A 22,069-nucleotide genomic window follows, 5' to 3' on the forward strand; every position below is an offset into this window, starting at 1 on the left:
ATATAGGTAGTGTATAAAAATATATAAATATAATTCACACACACATATATAGTTTTCTGCTTATGCAAAAGCAAAAATGTTTGCCTGACTCCTCCAGAATTATTTCCATGTACACAGAAGTATTTCTCTCTTCACCACCTTTATTTATCACCTAAAAAAATGATGCCTGACATGTAGTGGGCAATTAATAAATATTGGTTGGATGATGAAAAAAATCCTCTTAATCCAGTGAAATGGAGACTGTTGTTTAATTTTCAGATGGGAAAATTAGGGCTTGGAAAGGCAAAATTATGTACTCCGTCTCAAAGATGGTAAGCATCTGAATCAGGATTCAAACCCGAGACCAGCTTCCTTAACCAGCATGCCGTACTCATTGGCAATGGTGTGAACAGAAAACCCGTGGGCATGGAGGCAGCCTGATGAGTGCAATGGTTTAACAAGCTGGGGAAGCTACAAAGGGAGCCAGGAATGCGTGGAGAGTGAACGTTTGACCAGTAGAGGCTGGGCAGATCCAAGTGATTAGAGCCCGAGGAGGGGAGAGGGCATGACCTTAATGATGGGTAGGGGGTTAAGAGTCAACCATCTTAGGGGCTATTACTGAGAAGATGAAAGACTCTTACTATGGGATGTAGTGTAAAAATCAAGGCCAACGTCTGACCCAGGCAGACAGGTTTTCCATGCCTTTTCTTTTTCCCCTGCAGAATAGTAAATATCAAGATTCATCAGAGACAGAAAACAAGCTAAATACTCATAATGCTAAGAATGCAACATGACGTAGGGCAAATGATTAGATCATTTGGTGCTGGTTTCATGGGATATCCTTTCTAGATTTTGAACGCAGCCCTTCCCCCACACCTCTAGGGCACTTCATTAGGTGAAGCCGTGGGTCAACTGTGTCTCTGATCCCTGATCCCACATTTATTTTAGGGATTAAAGAATGGGGGAAGTAGGAAATAAGGGACACTCAAAACATTTTCCTAGCTCTTTGGCCCCGGGTAGCATTAAAAACAACCGAATGCTGTACTGTCCATGGGGCCTATGTCTATAAGCTTTCAACCATCAGCCTGCTCAGACCACTGAGGAGCAGATAAAACTGCCAACAATTAGAACTCAAAGAACACCGTTTTATTATTTCAACGGTACTAGAAGATAGAAAAACTTTTATATTGCTCAGCCTATTTTATGAAACAAATACAGTTTTGATAGAATTCAATAAAATAAACAAATATATATATATATTTGTTAATGTATCATCAAATAGTAGACCATTTGGTTATTATCAAATAGTAGAATTCAAGGACAGTATATTATACAGAAACTAAACATTAACATTCACTAGAAAAATGATTAAATAATTATTTCAAAAGATGTTAGAAGGTTATCAGTAAAATTTAACTGATTAAGATGTTTGAGGAAAAAGCATTCAGGAAAATATAATTATGTTCAGAGAAGTGGGGAAGGATGTATAAGTCTAGAAAACTATAATAATAACAACTATAACAAAAGCAATAGCGGCAACATTTGAAATCTTGGATAAGAAGTTTGTATTTATATGGTCTAAATAAAGGGACAAGCTGGAAGAAATAAAAACATATTTTTTTGGTAGTGAATATGGTTAAATACCTAAAAGTATCCAAGTAAGCCAACCAAAAGAAAGCTACAGGAACAACAAAAAAGTCCTATAAGCAATGATTTCAAAATTACAGGCCCAAGACATCGGTTGTTTAAAAATAAAATTTATCTCTAAGTATTAGAAAATACAGTAAAAGAGCTTCTATTTACAACAGAACCAAAACACATTACACTCAAGATTTAGCGTTTGTGACATAAGGTACTTATTCAAGAAAATTTAAAAACACAATGAGAATAATTTAAAAAAAATGCGTGTAAGGCTAAACTTGACTGCTGTTTGGGAAGACAGAATATAGTAAAGATAAAAATAAGCTGCTATAAAGAGCCAATATAATACCAATTAAAAGCCTCACTGTATTTTTATAAAACATGACATGTTGGTTGTGACATTCAGCTGCAAGAGTGATCAGGTAAGAATATCAGAGGGTTTTTTTTGAATAAGTGATTATGAAGCAAATGAGTAGACAACTGTAATTCTAGCGTATCAACCCTGACAGGTTTTAAAACATACCAGACCAAAATGATGGGTATGGAACCTGATAATATTAGGATAAAACCTGAACATTCATTGTCATCAACTTATTTCTAGGAACTGTCTGGGGATGAACCACTCTGTGCTATTCTAGGGGCTGGGTATAGAGCCCAAATAAGCCCAGAAAGGTCCTCACTGTCATGGAGAAACAGAAAACTTAACAAGTCAATGGGTAAGTGGCAGGATAATTTCAGAGGTCAAGAAGTGCAGTGAAGCCCACAAAATGGATTGAGGACTGCTTGTGAGAGCTGCTATTTTGGATTTGGCAATTAGAAAAGGCCTCTCAGAAGAGGTACACTTTTGAACTAAGATCTGTGGGACAGAATGGGGTTTTCAAAAATAAATTCACTTGATTTTATTGTCAGTAAAGTTGCCTTGAAGGACCTCCTATGTGCAAAGCTGGGCTAAGTGCTATTGTCACATGGATGATGCATAGATTAACTTAACAGGTTTAACTTTAATTCTAACCTTGCTCTTTGGGTTTTTATGATCTACATTAAACACAGAGACCGGGAGAAAATATTTGCAATGTATATGATACGAGGTTGGAACCCCTTGGAACACATCAATAAGGAAAAGAACAATGGAAAATTGGGCAAATAATGACAATTCAGAAAAAGGAAAATGAAGCCCAGAAAGCCAATAAATATGAGAAAAAGCGCTACCTAGAAAATAAAGAAATGGACATTAAAACTGTAAGATTATCAAAGTCTGCCAGTTATGATAGAGAAAATGAAAATGGTCAGGATCATCCAGTGTGGGAAGTGGACATTTCTATATCTTGGTGGTGGAATATGGGTAAGACAAGCCCTTTTGAAGAGCAATCCGGTAGAAATTTTTTAAGATTTTAAACAAGAGTCTTACGATTCAGAACAGGAATCAGTTCTATGTAAACTGAAGCTCAAAGGCCTAAAAGTACTATATATAAGGATGCTGCTGCAGCAATGTTTTTAATAGTTAAAAAATTAAAAGGGAAATATCCTATAAATCACTTAGTAGTGGGAATGAGTGAAAGTGTCTGTAAAAAGTGAGAATCCACTTCCTTCTAGATACTATCAGTATAAATGTAGGAAAAAGACTGGAGGGATTCACAGCACACTGCCAGCAACAGTAACATCAGCGGTGGGGAGTCTAAGTTTAGGGAGAGGGAAAGGGGACTTTCAGTTTCCATTTTGTATGCTCTTAGAAGAGAAGGAAAATTTCAGCCAATCTATTAAAGAAACAAACTATTACTTGTCCCAGCTGGGAAGGGAAATTTTCTATTTCTGAATACTAAAGGAATGTTACATCAGCCCCTAGGTGGATGTTTTCTGATCCAGTTATATTTTTGAAAAGCATGCCAAACCAAAACACAAAAATGTATGTGACATGAATAACTGAAAAAAAGTACAAAGAATATAAACATATAGCCACTTCAGATGGTTTTTTGGAAGGAGGCACAACATAATTTTCCATATAAAATATATATAAAGTTAATACAACCAAACAGCATACTGAGATGTCAATGAAGGTGAATAAAAGAGATAAATATGTCATGAGGAAATACAGGGTATTCACATGGAAAGGGTATTTTCAGTCTCACTGAGAAGAGCTGTACATTAAGTGACAGATAAGACTCATAACATTTAATTCAAGCTATATGTTGAGCACAGGGCTTCCCTGGTGGCTCAGCGGGTAAAAAATCTGCCTGCAATGCAGAAGACCAGGGTTTGATCCCTGGGTTGGGAAGATCCCCTGAAGAAGAAATGGCAACCCACTCCAGTATTCTTGCCTGGAGAATCTCTTGGACAGAGGAGCCTGGCAGGCTACAGTCCATGGGGTCGCAAAGAGTCAGACATGAGTAGTGACTTTCACTTCATTTCATATGTTGAGCACATACTATGTATATCAGATATGCTTTACATGAAGCACGCCACTTTAATCCTTACTCTTGCCAGCTTACAATGTAGATAGTATCCCCCTCTGGTGATGAGGAAAGAGAGGCTCAAACGGGTTAGGTAACTTAAACAAAGCCACACTCCTCTGATAAGCAGAGGAGAAAGGATTCAAAGCCAGGACTGATTCAAAAGTCCAAAGTCTGACCTAACCTGCTATCTGATCTCCTATAACCAAAAGCTCAAAATCAAAGTCGGTGGGAAGTGTGCTTCTGGAAAAGCGCACTCACATACAGACTGCCTACTCTATTTTTTGAGTCAGCTATCTGGGGTACCTCTGGGTCCCAGCAGCTGGCAGGACCAGGCTGGGACCTTGCGCTAGTCTTGCTCTCAGACTACAATTGTCTCTGCGTCAGAACCTGCTCCAATTGTTGCCAAACCCAGGGACTAAGACTTGTGTATTCTGGGTTAGAACTTGGCAAAGGCCTTTGTGACCACAGGCTTGGGCGTTGCCTTGGAGCCACGGGGGCTGGGGCTGGGGGGCTTCCAGCATACCCAGAAGCCCACTGCACTTCCTACCTGCTCAGGGTCCTGTAGCATCTTCAGCACTGAGGCACATAACACCCTCCACGCTTCATTTCCTCGCTCCCTCTCCTTACCCCTTCTCCTTCCTGTAACTTAGACCACAGGCTCCTCTCGCCCCTCCACGCCTCCCCCGACCCCATCCAGGGCTTCTGCGCCACTGCCCTCCCTGCCTGCCTCCCTTGGTCCCCCTTCCATGAGCCGCTATCCCCAGTCTCCTCCTTCCTCTGTCCCCTCACACTCCTCACTCTCTTTGCTTTCTTCCCACCAGTTGATCTGGGGCAGCCATATCCAGGGAAAACCATGGGGCTTGGAGGGAAAAAAGGGACCGTGACACCTCATGAGCGGAATCCAAACCCAGGACCCACAAACAGTCCTAAGATGAGTAAAAAAAAAATGAAGAGGAAAAAAAAGAAGAAAGATATGGAGGAGCTGAAGAAGGAAGTAGTCATGGTGAGAACAGCTGAAGAGGGTGCTGGCAAACTGCCCTCCAAAGTCTCTGCCAGCCCTCAGCCTTCTCACATCTCACCCTGAGAATTCATCACGCAGGCCAACGCCCCCCCTCTTCCCCAGAAACGTCTCCCCTGGAAATGACGTGTCACCACCCGTCCCTCAGTGGCTCTACTGTCTCCTCAGGATGACCACAAGTTAACCTTGGATGAGCTGAGCGCCAAGTACTCTGTGGACCTGACCAGGGTGAGTGGAGGAGTTCCCTGAGGGAGGCAGAGGCTCTCCTTCCCCGACCTTGAGGCTCCCAGGACAAAGGCAGAGCTGGAAATCTAGCCCCTGACTTGAAGGTCAATGTTCTGACCCTTAACCTGCACCTCGCCAAGGACACACATTCCAAAAAAGATGATAATGGCAACTACTCCAAAGAGAGCTCAGGATTAGAGCAAAGAATAGGACGGACTAGGGCAGCACGTCTCAAACCTGTGTCCCGGGGACCCATTCACACTCTTACAGATTGCCAAGGACTCCAAGGAGCTTTGGCTCACATGGGTTACATCTAGCAGGCTTCCCCGGCGGCTCAGCCATAAAGAATACACCTGCAGTGCAGGTATCACAGGAGACGTGGGTTGGATCCCTGGGTCAAGAAGATCCCCTGAAGGAGGGCATCAGTTCAGTTCAGTTCAGTTCAGTTCAGTTCAGTCGCTCAGTCGTGTCCGACTCTTTGCGACCCCATGAATCACAGCACGCCAGGCCTCCCTGTCCATCACCAACTCCCAGAGTTCACTCAGACTCACGTCCATCGAGTCAGTGATGCCATCCAGCCATCTCATCCTCGGTCGTCCCCTTCTCCTCCTGCCCCCAATCCCTCCCAGCATCAGGGTCTTTTCCAATGAGTCAACTCTTCTCATGAAGTGGCCAACGTACTGGAGTTTCAGCTTTAGCATCATTCCTTCCAAAGAGCAACCCAGTATACTTTCCAGGAGAATCCCATGAACAGAGGAGCCTGGTAGGCTGCAGTCCATGGGGTCGCAAAGAGTTGGACACGACTGAGCAACTAAGCACAGCACACATCTATCATCTATATTTATCATACTAGAAATTAAAATTAAGAAAATTAAAAAGTATTTCCTAATTCATTTGTAAGAGTAAAGCTATTATCTATTAGTACAAATATTTTTATGTCAACTGCTTTTCAAAGCAAAAAAAATTAGTGGTATTTTACATTTTTGCAAATCTAACATCTAGCTTTTTAGTAGAAGACTGCTGGATTCTCACATAGTTTCAGCATTAACTCTGTTGTGGTATCATGTGCCCTGTAGCCTTAGGAAAATTGTACTATATACTCAAGAGAATGAGAGTGAAAAGACAAACAACAATTTAGTGTTATTATGAAAATTGTTTGAGAATTCCTTCATGGTCCAGTGGTTAAGGCTCTACTTGTGGCCAAAAGGAAAAAAAAAAAAAAATTGTTTGGCTTTGTGGATCCCCTCTGCCCAGAAAGCATCTCAGGACCCTGTAGGTCCCCAGGCCACACTTTGAGAACTGCTGGTTTAATAGCAAAACCGTATATTACCTCTGCTGTCACTTCACCGCTGCTGCTTCTACTCTGACCACTAATACAATGATCCCAAATAAACAAAAGCCCTGGAAATGTGAGTTCCTCTGAGCTCTAGAATCTCTTCATTGGAGGGTCTTAGGGTGACCCTCTGGTAACCAGAGATGAGCATAGGAGGCGGGTCCTGTTTTTATTTAAATTGTGTTTTTCCAGGGCAGGTTGGGGAGTGGCTGATGGGTATTTAAGAGAGCTACTTTCTTCTTCTTCTTTTTATTACAATCCTCTAGCAGGTCTTGGTCTCACTGTCACTCAGAGGAAAAAGCACCCAAGCTTATGCACCAGGCTGGAGCGAGGATCTACACTTTCCTGTATCTAGCTGCTTGTTTGTTTTTTTCTGTTTCCAAGTTACAGAATCAGAATGCAGATGTCTGTATGTTATAAGCATATGCTTTGTATCTCCTCATTCCATTAGCCTGGCACACTGTATTATAAATCGTTTACATGCATCTCCTCACTGGAGGTGGAGTTCCATTAGGCCCGGCATCAGTCTCACTCACTTTAGTACTCTACCATTGTACCCGTCCCAAGACAGGTGTTCAAAAGATTTGTGAATCAACCCATAAACTGAAAATCCTTCCTGTGTAAGGAGGCTAAATAATACCCTTCTGTAATGCAAGTTTTAGAATCCCACTTATGTAGGAAGAACTTCCAGGCTGACCTTCGGAGAACTTCACTGGTCTCTAGACTTATCCTGGGGCTATAAATGGCAGGTCTGAGTTCTGAAGCCAGGTTCTCCTTTGTGTCAGCTGCTTTCTTCTAATGGTTCTCCCTTCCTCCCTGTTTCTTCTCCACACAGGGCCACAGCCCTGAAAAGGCGCAGGAAATCCTGGCTCGAGATGGACCCAATGCACTGACCCCTCCCACTACCACTCCAGAATGGGTCAAATTCTGCAAGCAGCTGTTTGGCGGCTTCTCGCTCCTACTGTGGACTGGTGCCATTCTTTGCTTCGTGGCCTTCAGCATCCAGCTGTATTTCAGTGAGGACGCCACCAAAGACAACGTGAGTCTGTTCAACCACCGCTGCCTAGTCTCTGCTCAGCCCCTGCCGCTCTCCTACTCAGCAGCCTAGCACTCCTGAAGTCCTCAGGTCCAAATCAATATACTCCCAGGGGCTGCTAAGAGAGCTTTGGTCCCTCCTGGTTTCCCTTTTATCTAGAAAGCTTCTTTAAAAAAAAAAAAAAAAATCTTGGAAACGCCCTGGCAGTCCAGCGGTTAGGATTCCGCTGCACTGCAGAGCTTCCACCGCGGGGGGCACGAGTTTGATCCCAGGTCAAGAAACTAAGATCCTGCCAGCCATGTGGTGTGGCCAAAAAAAGAAAAAGAAAGCTTCTGACTCAGCTCCCTGAGATACAGAGCTCTCTCTAGAAACTTGTTCTCCTTTGATTATCCTCCCGACTGATCATCAAAGCACTATGCTGTCCATTCTCTTTCGCAGAATTTTAATCTCTCTCCTTCCTGTCCTTCTCCCTCACGAGCTCCCTCTCCCTGTGAGTAGCCTTTCTGGAGAGGAAAAGATGATGCTTCTCGGATCTGGAGTTCTGCTGGCTCCAAACTGTAGCTCGGGGCTCCTTCAGCAGGAAGCTGAAAGAGCCAGGCTGTCTCAGACTCTGCTCAACCCCTGTGCTCTCCCGCCAAGTCCCATGGTTTCCTCCACCTAGACAAATGGCTATTACCTTTGCAAACTGACTTTCTGAGGACGAAGAGGGAGGAAAGACCCTATTGATGAGCCCTTGCTTTCCCTACCCGCAGCTGTACCTGGGCATTGTACTAACAGTCGTCGTTGTCATCACTGGCTGCTTCTCCTATTATCAGGAGGCCAAGAGCTCCAAGATCATGGAATCTTTTAAGAACATGGTACCTCAGGTAGGATTCATATGGAAGGATCTAGCGAGAGAATGTGTTAGAATGCAGCCAAATATATGACTTTTATGTCCCTTGAAGAATTGTACTCTACCATGAGTGGACTGTGTGAGGCTGATAATTAGAGTGAATTCATTTAACTTTTGTCCTGTCTGGCCTTAAAAGTACCCTGAGAAAAACACATCACCTTTGAAGCTGTCTGGTCTGAAATGCATAATCTGAATCTAACGAGCATAATGAAAGTGAGAGTGTTAGTCGCTCAGTGATTTCCGACTCTGCGAACCCACAGGCTGCAGCCGGCCAGCTCCCCTGTCCATTAATTCTCCAGGCCAGAATACTGGAGTGGGTTGCCATTCCCTTCTCCAGGAAATCTTCCCCACCCAGGGATCTAACCCAGGTCTCCCGCATTGCAGGTGGATTCTTTACCATCTGAGCCACCAGGGAAGTCCAATGAGCATAATATGAAACCTCAGATCTATTGGGTTCTATCCCCCCAAAAGTAAGCTGGAGGCACAGGGGGGTGGGGAAGGCAGATTCTTCAAATGTTGATGGTCTTAAAGACAAAGAACAGCTATGGAAGTGATGCAGATTAAAGGAGGCTAAATGGACATGAGAGCTAAATGCAGTATCTAACCCTAGACCAAATCCTATGCTGGAGCAGAAAATAATGCCATAAAGGTCATGTTGATAAAACTGGAATGCAGACAGCAGATGAAAGTATTGTGTCTATGTGAAATTTACTGAGTTTGATAACCATTTTATGGTTATTTAACACCGTAATTCTTATGCTTGCATGCTTAGTCACTAAGTCATGTCTGACTCTTTGCAACCCCATGGACTACTGTAGCCCACAAGGCTCCTCTATCCATGGAATTTTCCAGGCAAGAATACTGGAGTGGATTTCCATTTCCTTCGCCTAATTCCTGGGAAATGCTCACTGAAGTATGTATGATAAAAGATCATGACTTATGTGGGGACTTCCCTGGCAGCCAGTGGTTAAGACTTCACCTTCCAATGTAGGGGGTGTGGTTCGATCCCTGGTCAGTGAACTAAGATTTCACATGCATTGCAGTAAAAAAAAAAAACAAAAAAAAAGGTAAAACAGAAGCAATATTGTAACAAATTCAATAAAGACTTTAAAAATGGTCCACATCAAAAAAGGTAATATTTTTCTAAAAAGATCATGATGTATGTAACTTGCCCTCAAATAGTTTGGGGGAAAAAAGAATTCACATACACACATCCAGAGACAGAGAAGAAATGACAAAGCGGATAGGGTAAAATGCTAACAGGTGAATCTGGGTAAAGGTTATATAGGTGTTCTTGATACAATTTTTATTCTTGCAACTCTTCTGGAAGTTTAGATTGTTTTCAAATAAAACCTTTCTAAAGAGCCTGGAAAACATGATGGCAGAAGGATATTCCTAGGCACAGGGCTGGAAACTTGAAGAGGGACAGGCTCCAGATTTTCCCAATGACATGGTCATGTTCTAGCCTTTTAGCCCAGGATCTTCTCCCTTTGATGTCAACAGAACTTAATTCCTTCCTTGGGTAAGAGTCCAGGGGAAAATGTTTTGGCAGAATGAAGTAGGAGTTTGGAGCCTATCAGGGTCTGCTGCCCAGCAAGCCACCCTAAAAGCATAGTGGCTCAAAACAACAAATATCGTACTTCTCACTGTGGCTGGGCGGTTCTGATCCGGGCTGAGTTCAGCTGGTGCTGGCTGGTCTTAGATGACCTCATTCACGTGTCTGGGGCCTCAGATGAGATGTCATGGACATCTGGGCCTTTCTCTTTATAATCTCTCTTCCTCCAGGAGGCTAGCTTGAGCCTTCATATGGTGACAGAGGGCAAGCCCCAGTGTGCAAGCATTTTTTAGGCATCTGCTTGCATTACATTTGCTAATGTCCTATGGGTCAAAGCAAGCCAAATGGTCGAACCTAAGTGTAGAAATGAAAAGATAAACCCCATTCCTACATGGGGTGTAAGTGAGAGGAGCATCAAAGGGCCCTGCAGAGAGTGATGGTAAGAATTTGCAATCTACCAAAGTGATCTGCACAAATGATGTGGTGAGTAACCATGGGAATCAGAGGACAGGAGACCAGGAACTGGATGGGAAAGAGAAAATAGCTTTGGAAATGAACCCTACACTGTCTTCCCACAGCAAGCGCTGGTCATTCGAGGTGGAGAGAAGTTTCAGATCCCTGTACGCGAAGTGGTGGTAGGCGACCTGGTAGAAGTGAAGGGTGGGGACCGGATCCCCGCTGACATCCGGCTTATCTCTTCACACGGATGTAAGGTGAGGGGGTGTGAAACGCTGCGGAAGGAGGCCGAGTGTGGTCTCCGAGCACGGCGGTGACCTGGGCTCAGTTAACGAAGTTACCGTCTTCCTCGGAACCGTGAGAAGTCACAAGAGCAGATTTGAGGCTCCAGTGGTGTGCAGGTTTATGTTCCTGTCTGCATGTCGATAACGATGATGCTGGTGGCAGAAAAAGATGTGCTATCTGTGTAAGTCTTTTTTTCCATCCTCGCTTTATGACCCTCCTCTCTCCCATCCCAGGTGGACAACTCATCCTTGACAGGAGAGTCAGAACCCCAGTCCCGCTCCACTGAGTTCACCAATGAGAACCCTCTGGAGACCCAAAATATCTGCTTCTTCTCCACCAACTGTGTGGAAGGTGAATGTCGAATCATAAGCAGCCTAGATTCAAAGGCAAAGATTAATGGTGGTCACCTAAGGTGGTCCAGTGGTTAGGATTCCGACAGTCCGCTGGCAGAGGCACAGGTTTGATCTCTAGTTGGGGAGTTAAGATCTCACATGCCAAAAAAAAAAAAAGAAAAGAAGCCAAGGTTGAAACAAAGATTTCTAGAACTCTCTATCAACTAAAGGTAGTAAGGAATGTAATAGCCAGTAAATAGTCTACCTTCTTCGTCACTCGTGAGCTGTATGATCTTAAATAAAAGGTCAAAGCCATCATTTCCACATTTGAACAATGATGATACTGAAAGTCACTGGTCCATAAATTTTTATGTGGGTTAAAGAAGATAATACATATAAAATGCTTAGCACAAGGCCTAACACATTTTAAGTGCCCTGTAATTGTAGCTATTTTTATTCTGTGTAGTGAATGGACTGTGCTCTATGAACTGAAAACAGGATAGAAGGGAAGAAAATTATTCAGCCCTGCTAATTCATTCTTCTCCTGAAGTAAGCCCTAACTTCTCCTCAGCATCCCAAGAGAGGGTACTGACTTTAGAAATTTGAACTTGCCCCAGAGCAAATAGCTAGTATGTTGAAAAGTTGAAGTTTCAGGCATGAGTCTTTCTGATTAAAAAATAAGAGCTATCTCTATAATATGTTGCTTTTCTGGGTGGTTCTGACTGTAACTTTAATGGTAGGAGTTTCAGTCATTATGGTAAGGCAGGAAGAATTATTGTAAGCGAAGAACTTTGCGGGGCCCTTCATTTCAAGCCGCATACCCGAGTGTTCCACATCCTGTGTGTGAAGTTCGCCTCCTGACTGAGGGCCCAGAAGCCCCGCTGTTATGGCCTGTGCCAGCCAGCAGGGGTCAGACTGGCTCCAGCCAGCAAAGTAGGGAGGGGGCTGCAGGCAGAGTGCTTCTGACAACTGGGCAGTGGTTCTTGCTGGTAGGGAAAGGAGGGCTGTCCTCTGAGTGCCAGGATATCTGGCAGCACCCTGCTCTCTGCCCATTAGGTGCCAGCAGTAACCCTCCCATCTTGTCTCAACTCCAGACGCTGCCAGATGAGTCCTGGGGGCAAATTGAGAAGCCCTGGGTGAGAGGATGGGGGTTTTGGAATGTTGGATTCCAGCAGAAGGGTAACCACTATTCCTGGGGCTCAAGAAACTCTTCAGCTGCCGAGGTCAAAATGAGAAGCATGCAGGCAATAGGAGATATTTAGATTAAGTGCAACAAAGACGAATACCTTGATGGTGAAGGCAATTAGGCAATAAAATTGGCTATCTCTGGAGAACTGTGGAATCTGAGATTTTTCAGACTAGGAGCCCCTCACTTGTACAAACGAAACATAAAGAGAGCAGAACGTAATAACCTCTCAGAGACCCTTGTTTTCGACCAGTGACAGGTTTTTTTATGTAGGAACCAAATCCAACAGCCTTCCTGATTCAGACTTCCCCCTTCATCCACAGGCTCAGCCCAAGGTATTGTGATCGCCACAGGAGACTCCACTGTGATGGGCCGTATAGCCTCACTGACCTCCGGTCTGGTGGTGGGCAAGACCCCCATTGCTATTGAGATCGAACACTTCATCCATCTGATCACAGCGGTGGCCGTCTTCCTAGGGGTCACTTTCTTTGGGCTCTCGCTTATCTTGGGCTATACCTGGCTGGAGGCTGTCATCTTTCTTATCGGCATCATTGTGGCCAACGTGCCTGAGGGGCTGCTGGCCACCGTCACAGTGAGTAACCAGAGTGGAGGGTGGCTCCAAGGCAGACAAACTGCCCCCAGGGAAATGAAATCACTAGTATGTTCTTTTGTGGCTGAGTCTCTCAAGTGCAGAGTACTCCAATGCATATACAGATGCCAAATTATTTAGTTCCCAAATTACGCTGACTTCCTCCACCCGTATTTTCTGGTGCCTTCTCTCTTTAATGAGAAAAGAAGTGAGTTATGATGCAGAAAGCATTAGATTATAAATCACCCGGAGGGAGTTCCAGTCCTGGGTGTACTGGCTGGTGAACCTGGCCAACTCGCTGCACTCCAGGGCCTCAATTTATTAGAATTATAGAATCTTACTGGTAAGGACGTCAGAATTCACAGAAATTCAACCTTTCAACTAATGCCAAATATCCTGTATAAAATCTGTAGGAGATGATGATTTCTAGTAATGGGAAGCCTACCCCCCTTTTATCTGACTTCATTTCATTGCTGGATTGCTCTAGTTAGATTTCATTATGTTGAATAGACATATGATTCTCTGTTTGGTCCTAGTTTTCTTATCTGAAGGAACACAAAATAAGTCAATTCTCTGTCTTCTACAAACCTACCCTTTTTTTGCAGTAGCCATTATGTCCCCTCAAACTCTGCAGGTGGGGAGGTCAAAGAATCCCTTTTCCCTTAGCCCTTCTATCTGTGACATGATCGTCAGATACCTGTTTGGGGCCTGCGCTCCTTTATCAATATCCTTCTTAAAATGGAAATGAGAACAATATCCAGGGTGTGGCTGGACTAGCACAAAAACATCAGGACTCATGATGTTATGTAAATAAAAATTCCACAGTTCAAATTCTGTGCATAACCACAGCCTAAGAATTTATTCGCTTTTAAAATAACCTTGCCACATGCCTGGTTTTCACTTGAATTATGGTTAACAAAAATCTTCTGGTTTAAGTGATTTCTCAAGTCCTTTTCAGCGCCGCAACAGTCCTCAGTTTTGTCATTCTCTCCTCTTCATTCTTTCTTTAAACTATTGGTGCAACCCTCCTCCACCCACAGCATCTTATACCACAGTCAAAGGTTAGCCTTCAACGTGGTCCTTGAAAAGACTGGACTTGAGAAAGAGGTGTAGCCTGAACTTGATTGGAGAAGAGGCTGTGGAAGAGAAAAGATGAAAGGATAAAGGTGGGGGGAGGGGAGAGGAATAGCCTAGAAGGAATAGGAGATCATTCTCTATAATACCCTGGTAAAGGAATGCACTCTTTTTTTGAAACTCTGCCATAAAGTACAAACCAAACCAGAATCACTTTCCTAATTTCCTTTACTGTGGCCACAGATGGGATTTCTAAAGGCTAGGTGACAACGAAAGGGAAATAAATACCAAAAATTAAAAGAGCAGTAAAAACGATATAGTGCTGTGGGTGGCAGAGCTCTCCTCTTCATTTAACGCCGCTCCCCTCCTGGCCTCAGGTGTGCCTGACCCTGACGGCCAAGCGCATGGCCCGGAAGAACTGCCTGGTGAAGAACCTGGAGGCGGTGGAGACCCTGGGCTCCACCTCCACCATCTGCTCCGACAAGACGGGCACCCTGACCCAGAACCGCATGACCGTCGCCCACCTGTGGTTCGACAAGACCATCTACGAGGCCGATACCAGTGAAGAACAGATTGGTTGGTGACTGGTGGCGTTGGTGGTTAGAGAGTGGAAGGATGTGGGAGATGTGATGGGTAGCTGAGAGGGCGTGCTGAGTCCAGACAGTGAGGAAAGAGCTGGTGAGTGAGAGGAGAGCCAGGAGGCCTGGAGAAGATGTCTCTGAGGAGTGTCTGGATGCTGAACGGGAGGTGAATAACCCCCTGCTTTAAACTCTCCCATTCCCTGCCCTGCTCACAGTTCTGTTCTCTTCTCAGGGAATACATTTGCCAAGGGCTCTGACACCTGGTTTATCCTAGCCCGAATCGCTGGCCTCTGCAACCGGGCTGATTTTAAGGCGAATGAGGAGAGCCTTCCCATAGCTAAGGTGTCAGGCCCAAGCGGGTAGAGGGGATTTCAGTGCCCAGCATATAAGCCTAAATCTCTCTTTCCTGGCCCTGGGTGATGCCCCCAGCAGCCCTCCCCATTCTGTCCCTCTCCTTGCTACCACTGGCAAACCCAGGTGCCACGCCTCCCAGGCTTATTATACCAACCCCATCCTGGCAGCGGACAACAACAGGAGATGCTTCGGAGTCAGCGCTCCTCAAGTTCATCGAGCAGTCCTACAGCTCCGTGAAGGAGATGAGAGAGAAGAGCCCCAAGGTGGCAGAGATTCCCTTCAATTCCACCAACAAGTACCAGGTACAGAATCGACCAATGTAGGAAATAGCAGTGGGGGATGGGCTCGTCGTCCGGAGGAAGGGGGAGCTTTACCTTTGCCTTTATGTCTGAACTATAGAACAAGATACAGTGTGTAACTGGCACCCGAGTTAGGAGGCAGGCTCACCTCAAGGGAAAGTTGCTTCAGTCCTGTCCGACTCTTTCCACCCCTGTGGACTGTAGCCCGCCAGGCTCCTCTGTGCATGGGATTCTCCAGGCAAGAATCCTGGAGCGGGTTGCCAGGCCCTCTTCCAAGAGATCTTCTCAACCCTGGGATTGAACCTGAGTTTCCTGCGGTTCCTGCATTGCAGGTAGATTCTTTACCACTGAGCCACCAGGGAAGCCCAAGGGAAAGTGGTAAACAGAAAAAGGCAGACGCAGATGATAAAGGAAGAGGCGTTCAGCCCTAAGCAGTCTTGAGGCTACATCAGTGTGCAGAGAGCTAGTCATGAAGTCCTCTCTGAAATGTCCACAGGCAGCAAGGGCTGGCTGCGTGTCTCGGTGGCAACTGTGAGACTTGCTGCTGAAGAATATGTTAGACTTGTCAGTCACTTCCTTGAGTACCTTATCTCACAAGTCATCAAATATTTCTTTTCATTCCATGCTTGCAGTTCTAGCAGCTGCCATCATCAGGTAGGCGGTCAGGGCTCTCCTGACTCTTTTTGAAGCTGCTTTTCTAGGGTCATTGTGTCCGTGATCCAGGGAGATGTGACAAGAGAAGGAGAAATGCCGGGGGAAGGACAGTGGTGGCCCTCCCAGTAAACTTCATGAGAGGGACAGGGAACCCAGTACTTCCCTCCTATGTGGGAACACTGGCACACTTTTAGGAGGGCTTCTGGTGGAAAGGAGGGAACAGCGGCATCGCTGTTGGGGTGGGAGCTCTAGCAGCTAAGGGTTGATTTGCTTAGGACAGTGAAATTCTCTAAATTCATGCAATACTCATTCAGGTGTGGATAACAGAAAAGAAATGAGACTCCCAAAAGTCAGTTTGGGTTTTGAGTCTTAAAATCACGTAACAGGGCTCACTTCGCAACACATGTACTAAAACTAAATAATACAGAGATTAGTATGGCCCCCAGATGACAGGCATTTCGTGAAGTGGTCCATACTTTTATATTTGAAAGTTGCTTAAAAGAATAGATCTTTAAAGTTTTTGTCACAAGAGAAACATTTTTGTAACTAAAAATAACAACATAATAAAAGCTATATAGATCTTTTTAAAACAAATTACCTACACTTTCACATTGAATGCTGAACAAGTAAAAGCTTAAGAAACAGACCTGTAGGTTTTTTGTCTCAACTGGCTTTTCATCAGTGAAATAAGATAGGTCCCCTCGGCCCAGACTGCAAACCTATTTCCATTTTTTCCTGATGTTTAGTGGCCTCACTAACCAGACAGGAATTTTGTGCTTGGCAAGGCCCAATTAAAGCCTTCAACTGGAAAGAATTAGGTACCTCTCTTTCCACAAGATTCAAAATAAAAGCAAAACATAGTTATGACATTTGTTGGGATGTCCAACAAAATAGCAATCTTTCCCCTAGATGACTGTTAGACGCCTTTTCTGAGCTAATGAGTATCAAGTTCAAACAGCAAAATCCTCCTCTATACCAAGTGTGCTCGGCCAGTCTGCAAGCCGCCAACTCTGGTGGGGCTTGCCTGGGGCCCCAAGAAAACCCCTCTGACTCCTTTCTCTCCCTACCCATAAACAAGCTGCTTTATCGGCTTGCTCTGCTCTCGGGGCAGTCAGAGGCCCTGATATGCAAGGGACATCTTAGCCCGTTGGTCGTTTGCAAGGCCTGGTCTCTCCCCCTCTCTGAGACTGAAATGAAAGGAAGAAGCTTCTCAGTTCTGACATTTCCAGTTTCTCCCATCTTTTTCATCTGTAATTTTCTATTAAGTTGTGATTTGTGTGTGTGTGACTAAATTACCAGCTTAAGCAGATCTTGCTGTCATCTCCAATAATCTCCTATTGGAGATAGTCAGCAAAGGGGTTTTTTTAAGTGCTCAGAAAATTGAGCTTTTAAATTGTTTTTTTACAGTTTTCTGCTTACGTGAGTTAAGGTTTTCCCCCTTTAACTGCTTAAGCGTATTTTGAATAAAATAGTTTTTGGAAAGTTTCCCAAGGAGCTGTTGTAACTACATCTTACACCCAGGTTTCCCATCTGGCTTCTCCCTGGGCCAGTGCGGTCTGGCTCCCTCAGCACTGCAGGCTCAGTTCCTCCCAATGTGCTGATTTTGTTACCCGACAGGTTACGTAGCAGGAATTTCCTGTCGATCATTAGAGGAACATCAGAAATAGCTCCTTTGCTCAGATCAGATCACAGGAAAACGAAAACTGAAACTGATCTCTGTCCTTCAGGCTCCCTTTATGACTATGCCCTCTGCTCCACGACTGAGCCACAGGGACCCCCAGTCCCCTCTCAGGGCACTCGTCATGTTTCCAGGAGATTGGCCAGGGGGCTAGAATGGCTAACCGTTGTACTTCACAGGTTTCAATATATTCTTTTTTTTTTTTGATTTGGAGATGTGTTCTGTTTATTGGTAAAAAAAAAAAAAATCATAAACACAAAATAACAGTACATTCAACATATAAATAAAATTACCAAAGGTGCGATTATACAAATTTTACTGGCAACATGTAGAAAATAGTTTATTTATCATTCCCAAAAGTGAACATAAAAATATTCGAAGCCACCACGCCTCACTAGGTCTGACTCAGATTCACTCCTTCTTATGGCTGAGTAATATTCCATTGTAGGTATGTACACAGCTTCTTTATCCATTCATCTGTCGAGGGACATCTAGGTTGCTTCCACATCCTGACTGTTGTGAACAGTGCTTCAGTGAACACTGTGGTACATGTGTCTTTTAGAATGGTTTCTCAGGATACATGCCCAGTAGTGGGGTTGTTGGGTCACATGGTAGGTTTATTCCTAGTTTTTAAGGAAATCACCATACTGTTTCGGAGAAGGTAATGGCAACCCACTCCAGTACTCTTGCCTGGAAAATCCCATGGACAGAGGAGCCTGGTAGGCTGCAGTCCATGGGGTCGCGAAGAGTCAGACACGACTGAGCGACTTCACTTTCACTTTTCACTTTCATGCATTGGAGAAAGAAATGGCAACTCACTCCAGTGTGATTGCCTGGAGAATCCCAGGGACAGGCTGCCGTCTATGGGGTCGCACAGAGTCGGACACGACTGAAGCAACTTCAGTTCAGTTCAGTTCAGTCACTCAGTCGTGTCAGAGTCTTCGTGACCCCATGACCCCATGAATTGCAGCACGCCAGGCCTCTCTGTCCATCACCAATTCCCGGAGTTCACTCAGATTCACGTCCATCGAGTCCGTGATGCCATCCAGCCATCTCATCCTCTGTCGTCCCCTTTTCCTCCTGCCCCCAATCCCTCCCAGCATCAAAGTCTTTTCCAATGAGTCAACACTTCGCATGAGGTGGCCAAAATACTGGAGTTTAGCTTTAGCATCATTCCTTCCAAAGAAATCCCAGGGCTGATCTCCTTCAGAATGGACTGGTTGGATTTCCTTGCAGTCCAAGGGACTCTCAAGAGTCTTCTCCAACACCACAGTTCAAAAGCATCAATTTTTCGGTGCTCAGCCTTCTTCACAGTCCAGCTCTCACACCCATGCGTGACCACAGGAAAAACCATAGCCTTGACTAGATGGACCTTAGTCGGCAAAGTAATGTCTCTGCTTTTGAATATACTGTCTAGGTTGGTCATAACTTTTCTTCCAAGGAGTAAGCGTCTTTTAATTTCATGGCTGCAATCACCATCTGCAGTGATTTTGGAGCCCCCCAAAATAAAGTCTGACACTGTTTCCACTGTTTCCCCATCTATTTCCCATGAAGTGATGGGACCAGATGCCATGATCTTCGTTTTCTGAATGTTGAGCTTTAAGCAGCAAATAAATCAGAATGCTTGAAGAGTTTGGTAACTCAAAGTCAATAGATACCCTTACTCTTTTAGGAAAAAAATAAAGACAGTATTAATAAAGATGAAGCAACAATCATAAATATTAAGTAGACAGTCACCAAATACGCGATGACAGAGTTAACAAAGAATTTAGAACATAGGCTGGTTAAGAGAGCATGTTCTAAAGTCAGTCTATTTGGATTCTTCCCTTGATTGCCTCTACCTTCTAGCTATGTGATTCTGGACACAGCTTAAGCTTAGTTTTGTCATCTATAAAACAACTTTATAGTGCCTACCTCACAGGGAAGTGACTGGAGGGTTAAAATGACTATTTACGTAAAGCACTTGGAACAATGCCTGGCACATAGTAAGTGCTCAATAAATGCTACTATTATTATTCATCCTAATCCCATCCTTCAGGCTCAACCAATCATGGTAAAGAACTGTCAATGTTTTTCAATATATTCTTCATTAATACTCTCTTTTATAAAAGCCAAATGAAGTGGGCATCGCAGATCTTTCACATTTTCTCAAAGGAGCTAAGGTTTGCAGAGGTTAAATAGACCTGAGGCCAGAAAGCTAAGAAAGCCTTCCTGTTGGTCCTAGAACATAGGTGTTCGGCTCTAAGCTTTCTTTCCTGTTCACTCTGCTGTCTCTGCTCACTAGCCACTCAGGCAGAGAGGAAGCCAGGGAAACAGAGTGCCTGGCTGCCCTTAGCTCCAAGTATGGCTAAGAAGATAACAGAGATTTGTATGCAAATAATACCAGGCTGTGGAGTCCTACAAAGGAGGAAGGGGCTCGACCAAAGAGCAGATATGACTGCAGGGAGGAGGGCTGTGTTGGGTCAGGGAACAAAGGAAATGGAGGTATGACACAGCTTAGCTTTGCTTCTCTGACCTAACCCTCGTGCTCTCCTCCCATCGAAGCTTCCTCTCCTCTCCCTAGGTGTCCATCCACCTGCGGGAAGACAGCTCCCAGGCCCACGTCCTGATGATGAAGGGGGCGCCCGAGAGAATCTTAGAGTTTTGCTCTACTTACCTTCTGAAAGGGCAGGAGTACCCCATAGATGATGAAATGAAGGACGCCTTCCAAAACGCCTACTTGGATCTGGGAGGTCTGGGGGAACGTGTGCTAGGTGAGGCGGCTGTGGGAGAAGCCTCTGCAGAGTGATGTCAAAACTGTCATTATTTGTGGGGTGAAGAATCTAGGAGGTTGGGGCAAGTGGGTAGAGACACAGCAGAATGACTACTGGTCCCCTCTCTGTCCCTCTCCAGGGTTCTGCTTCTTGAATCTGCCTAACACTTACTCCAAGGGATTCAAGTTTAACACCAGTGAAATCAACTTTCCCATAAATAACCTTTGTTTCGTGGGGCTCATCTCCATGATTGACCCTCCCCGAGCTGCTGTGCCTGATGCTGTGGGCAAGTGCCGGAGTGCTGGGATTAAGGTAAGTGCCGGAGCAATCCAGACACCCCTCACCTATCCTAACCTGGATCAACCGTAGGAAATCTTGGACAGAGTAGGTTCTTCATTTAATTGAGCTGATTTCTGCTTCCTTGAGCTTATAAGTTTTAGTCTTAAGAGAGAACTTTATAGTGTGCCCTCTGTAGTTAGAATCCTGTCTTAAATTAGAATCACCAGGGGATGAACACAACATTGTAAATCAACTATACTTCAATAAAATTAAAAAATAAAATAAAACAGGATCCCCAGGGGAGCTTTAAAACTCTGATGCCTTGGCCACACTCCAGACCCCTTCAAGTTTCTGATTGGGAGCCAGGTATCTGTATTTTTCAAAAGTCTCCTAGAGATTCCAGTGTGCAGACAGGTTTGAGAACCTAAGCCCTAGGAGAGTGCTTCTCAAACTGATGTGCATTGAATAGCCTGGGGCTTTTATTGGAATGCAAATCTTTTTTTTTTTTTTTTTTTTGTAAGTCCAGAAGACCCCAAGATGCTGTATTTTTGACAAGCTCCTAGGTGATGCCATTGCTGCTGGTTGCAAGCCACACTGGAAATAGCAAAGTGCTAGAAGATGTCATAAAAATGTACTGCTGAGTGGGTTGTCAAAAGGGTGAAGCCAGGTGGGCTGGGGTCCTGGAGCAGACACTTGTGAGAATGGGAGACAGAGCTGGGGCCCTCGATGGATCTGACTCCAGGTGAGCAGCTGCCGTAACAGGTATATGTCCAGGAGCAAAAGCTAGAAGCTTAAAATGAAGTGGTCCAAGAGCAAACCCAGCAGAGAGCAAACCCAGAGATGGGAACGTCCCTTCAGTCAGAAGAGGACTTTGGACTTCATGGAATAGCAGCAGCAAAACCCTTCTAACTCTGAGATGATCTGTATTCCACGTTCCCAGGTCAAACTCTGCCACTTGTCGCTGCGTGTTTGCTTGGTTTTGTATTTTGGCTGGTATGCGGGATGGTTCCCTGACCAGGGATCGAACCCAGGGCACTGCAGTGAAAGTACCAAATCCTAACCACTAGGCCACCAGGGAACTCCCTCCAAGGTCAAATTCTAAGACTTCTACACATCTTTATAGATTAGGTATTGTCACCTCTCTGCTCACATTGATATTCTGGAATATTTAGGAGAGCAGGTTGGAGTTGGGGTGGGGCTGGAAGTATTTAAGGAGAACTGGATGCTCTGTGTCAGAATTTACTTCCCCTTGACCTTTAACCATTGGCAGTTCGTCTCTGAGCAGTCTGGGTCACGCTAAGTACAGTGATTGGTCACTACAGTGGGAACCGAGGAATGGATAGCGGAAACTACTCTGAGTGAATTCCCTGATTGCTACAGGATGCTTTGGGGTGGAACAGGTCTTCATTATAACACATCT

General features: G+C 44.6%; 1 protein-coding gene and 1 long non-coding RNA gene across 3 annotated transcripts in view; one reads left to right on the top strand and one right to left on the bottom strand.

Annotated features, from left to right (window-relative positions):
- LOC102186069 (sodium/potassium-transporting ATPase subunit alpha-4) overlaps window positions 4,577–22,069 on the top strand; it is a 33,347-nt gene continuing 15,854 nt past the window's right edge. Inside the window, exons 1-13 of one of the 2 annotated variants that reach the window (XM_005677232.3) lie at window positions 4,577–4,651; window positions 4,892–5,073; window positions 5,257–5,316; window positions 7,482–7,685; window positions 8,435–8,548; window positions 10,708–10,842; window positions 11,104–11,221; window positions 12,712–12,980; window positions 14,429–14,627; window positions 14,865–14,974; window positions 15,154–15,288; window positions 20,181–20,370; window positions 20,510–20,682. In XM_005677232.3, the coding sequence (XP_005677289.2) occupies window positions 4,924–5,073; window positions 5,257–5,316; window positions 7,482–7,685; window positions 8,435–8,548; window positions 10,708–10,842; window positions 11,104–11,221; window positions 12,712–12,980; window positions 14,429–14,627; window positions 14,865–14,974; window positions 15,154–15,288; window positions 20,181–20,370; window positions 20,510–20,682 (1,857 nt within the window). In that variant the 5' untranslated portion in view covers window positions 4,577–4,651; window positions 4,892–4,923. Of the gene's footprint in view, window positions 4,652–4,868; window positions 5,074–5,256; window positions 5,317–7,481; window positions 7,686–8,434; window positions 8,549–10,707; window positions 10,843–11,103; window positions 11,222–12,711; window positions 12,981–14,428; window positions 14,628–14,864; window positions 14,975–15,153; window positions 15,289–20,180; window positions 20,371–20,509; window positions 20,683–22,069 lie in introns of those variants that run through there. The other variant, XM_013975937.2, reaches the window with a different exon arrangement.
- Window positions 10,871–22,069, bottom strand: part of LOC102185883 — a 42,809-nt gene continuing 31,610 nt past the window's right edge. Inside the window, exon 4 of the long non-coding RNA XR_001917882.1 lies at window positions 10,871–11,022. This is a non-coding gene — a long non-coding RNA (uncharacterized LOC102185883). The remainder of the gene's footprint in view (window positions 11,023–22,069) is intronic.

Source organism: Capra hircus, chromosome 3, assembly GCF_001704415.2.
Source record: "Capra hircus breed San Clemente chromosome 3, ASM170441v1, whole genome shotgun sequence".
Classification (NCBI taxonomy): Eukaryota; Metazoa; Chordata; class Mammalia; order Artiodactyla; family Bovidae; genus Capra; species Capra hircus.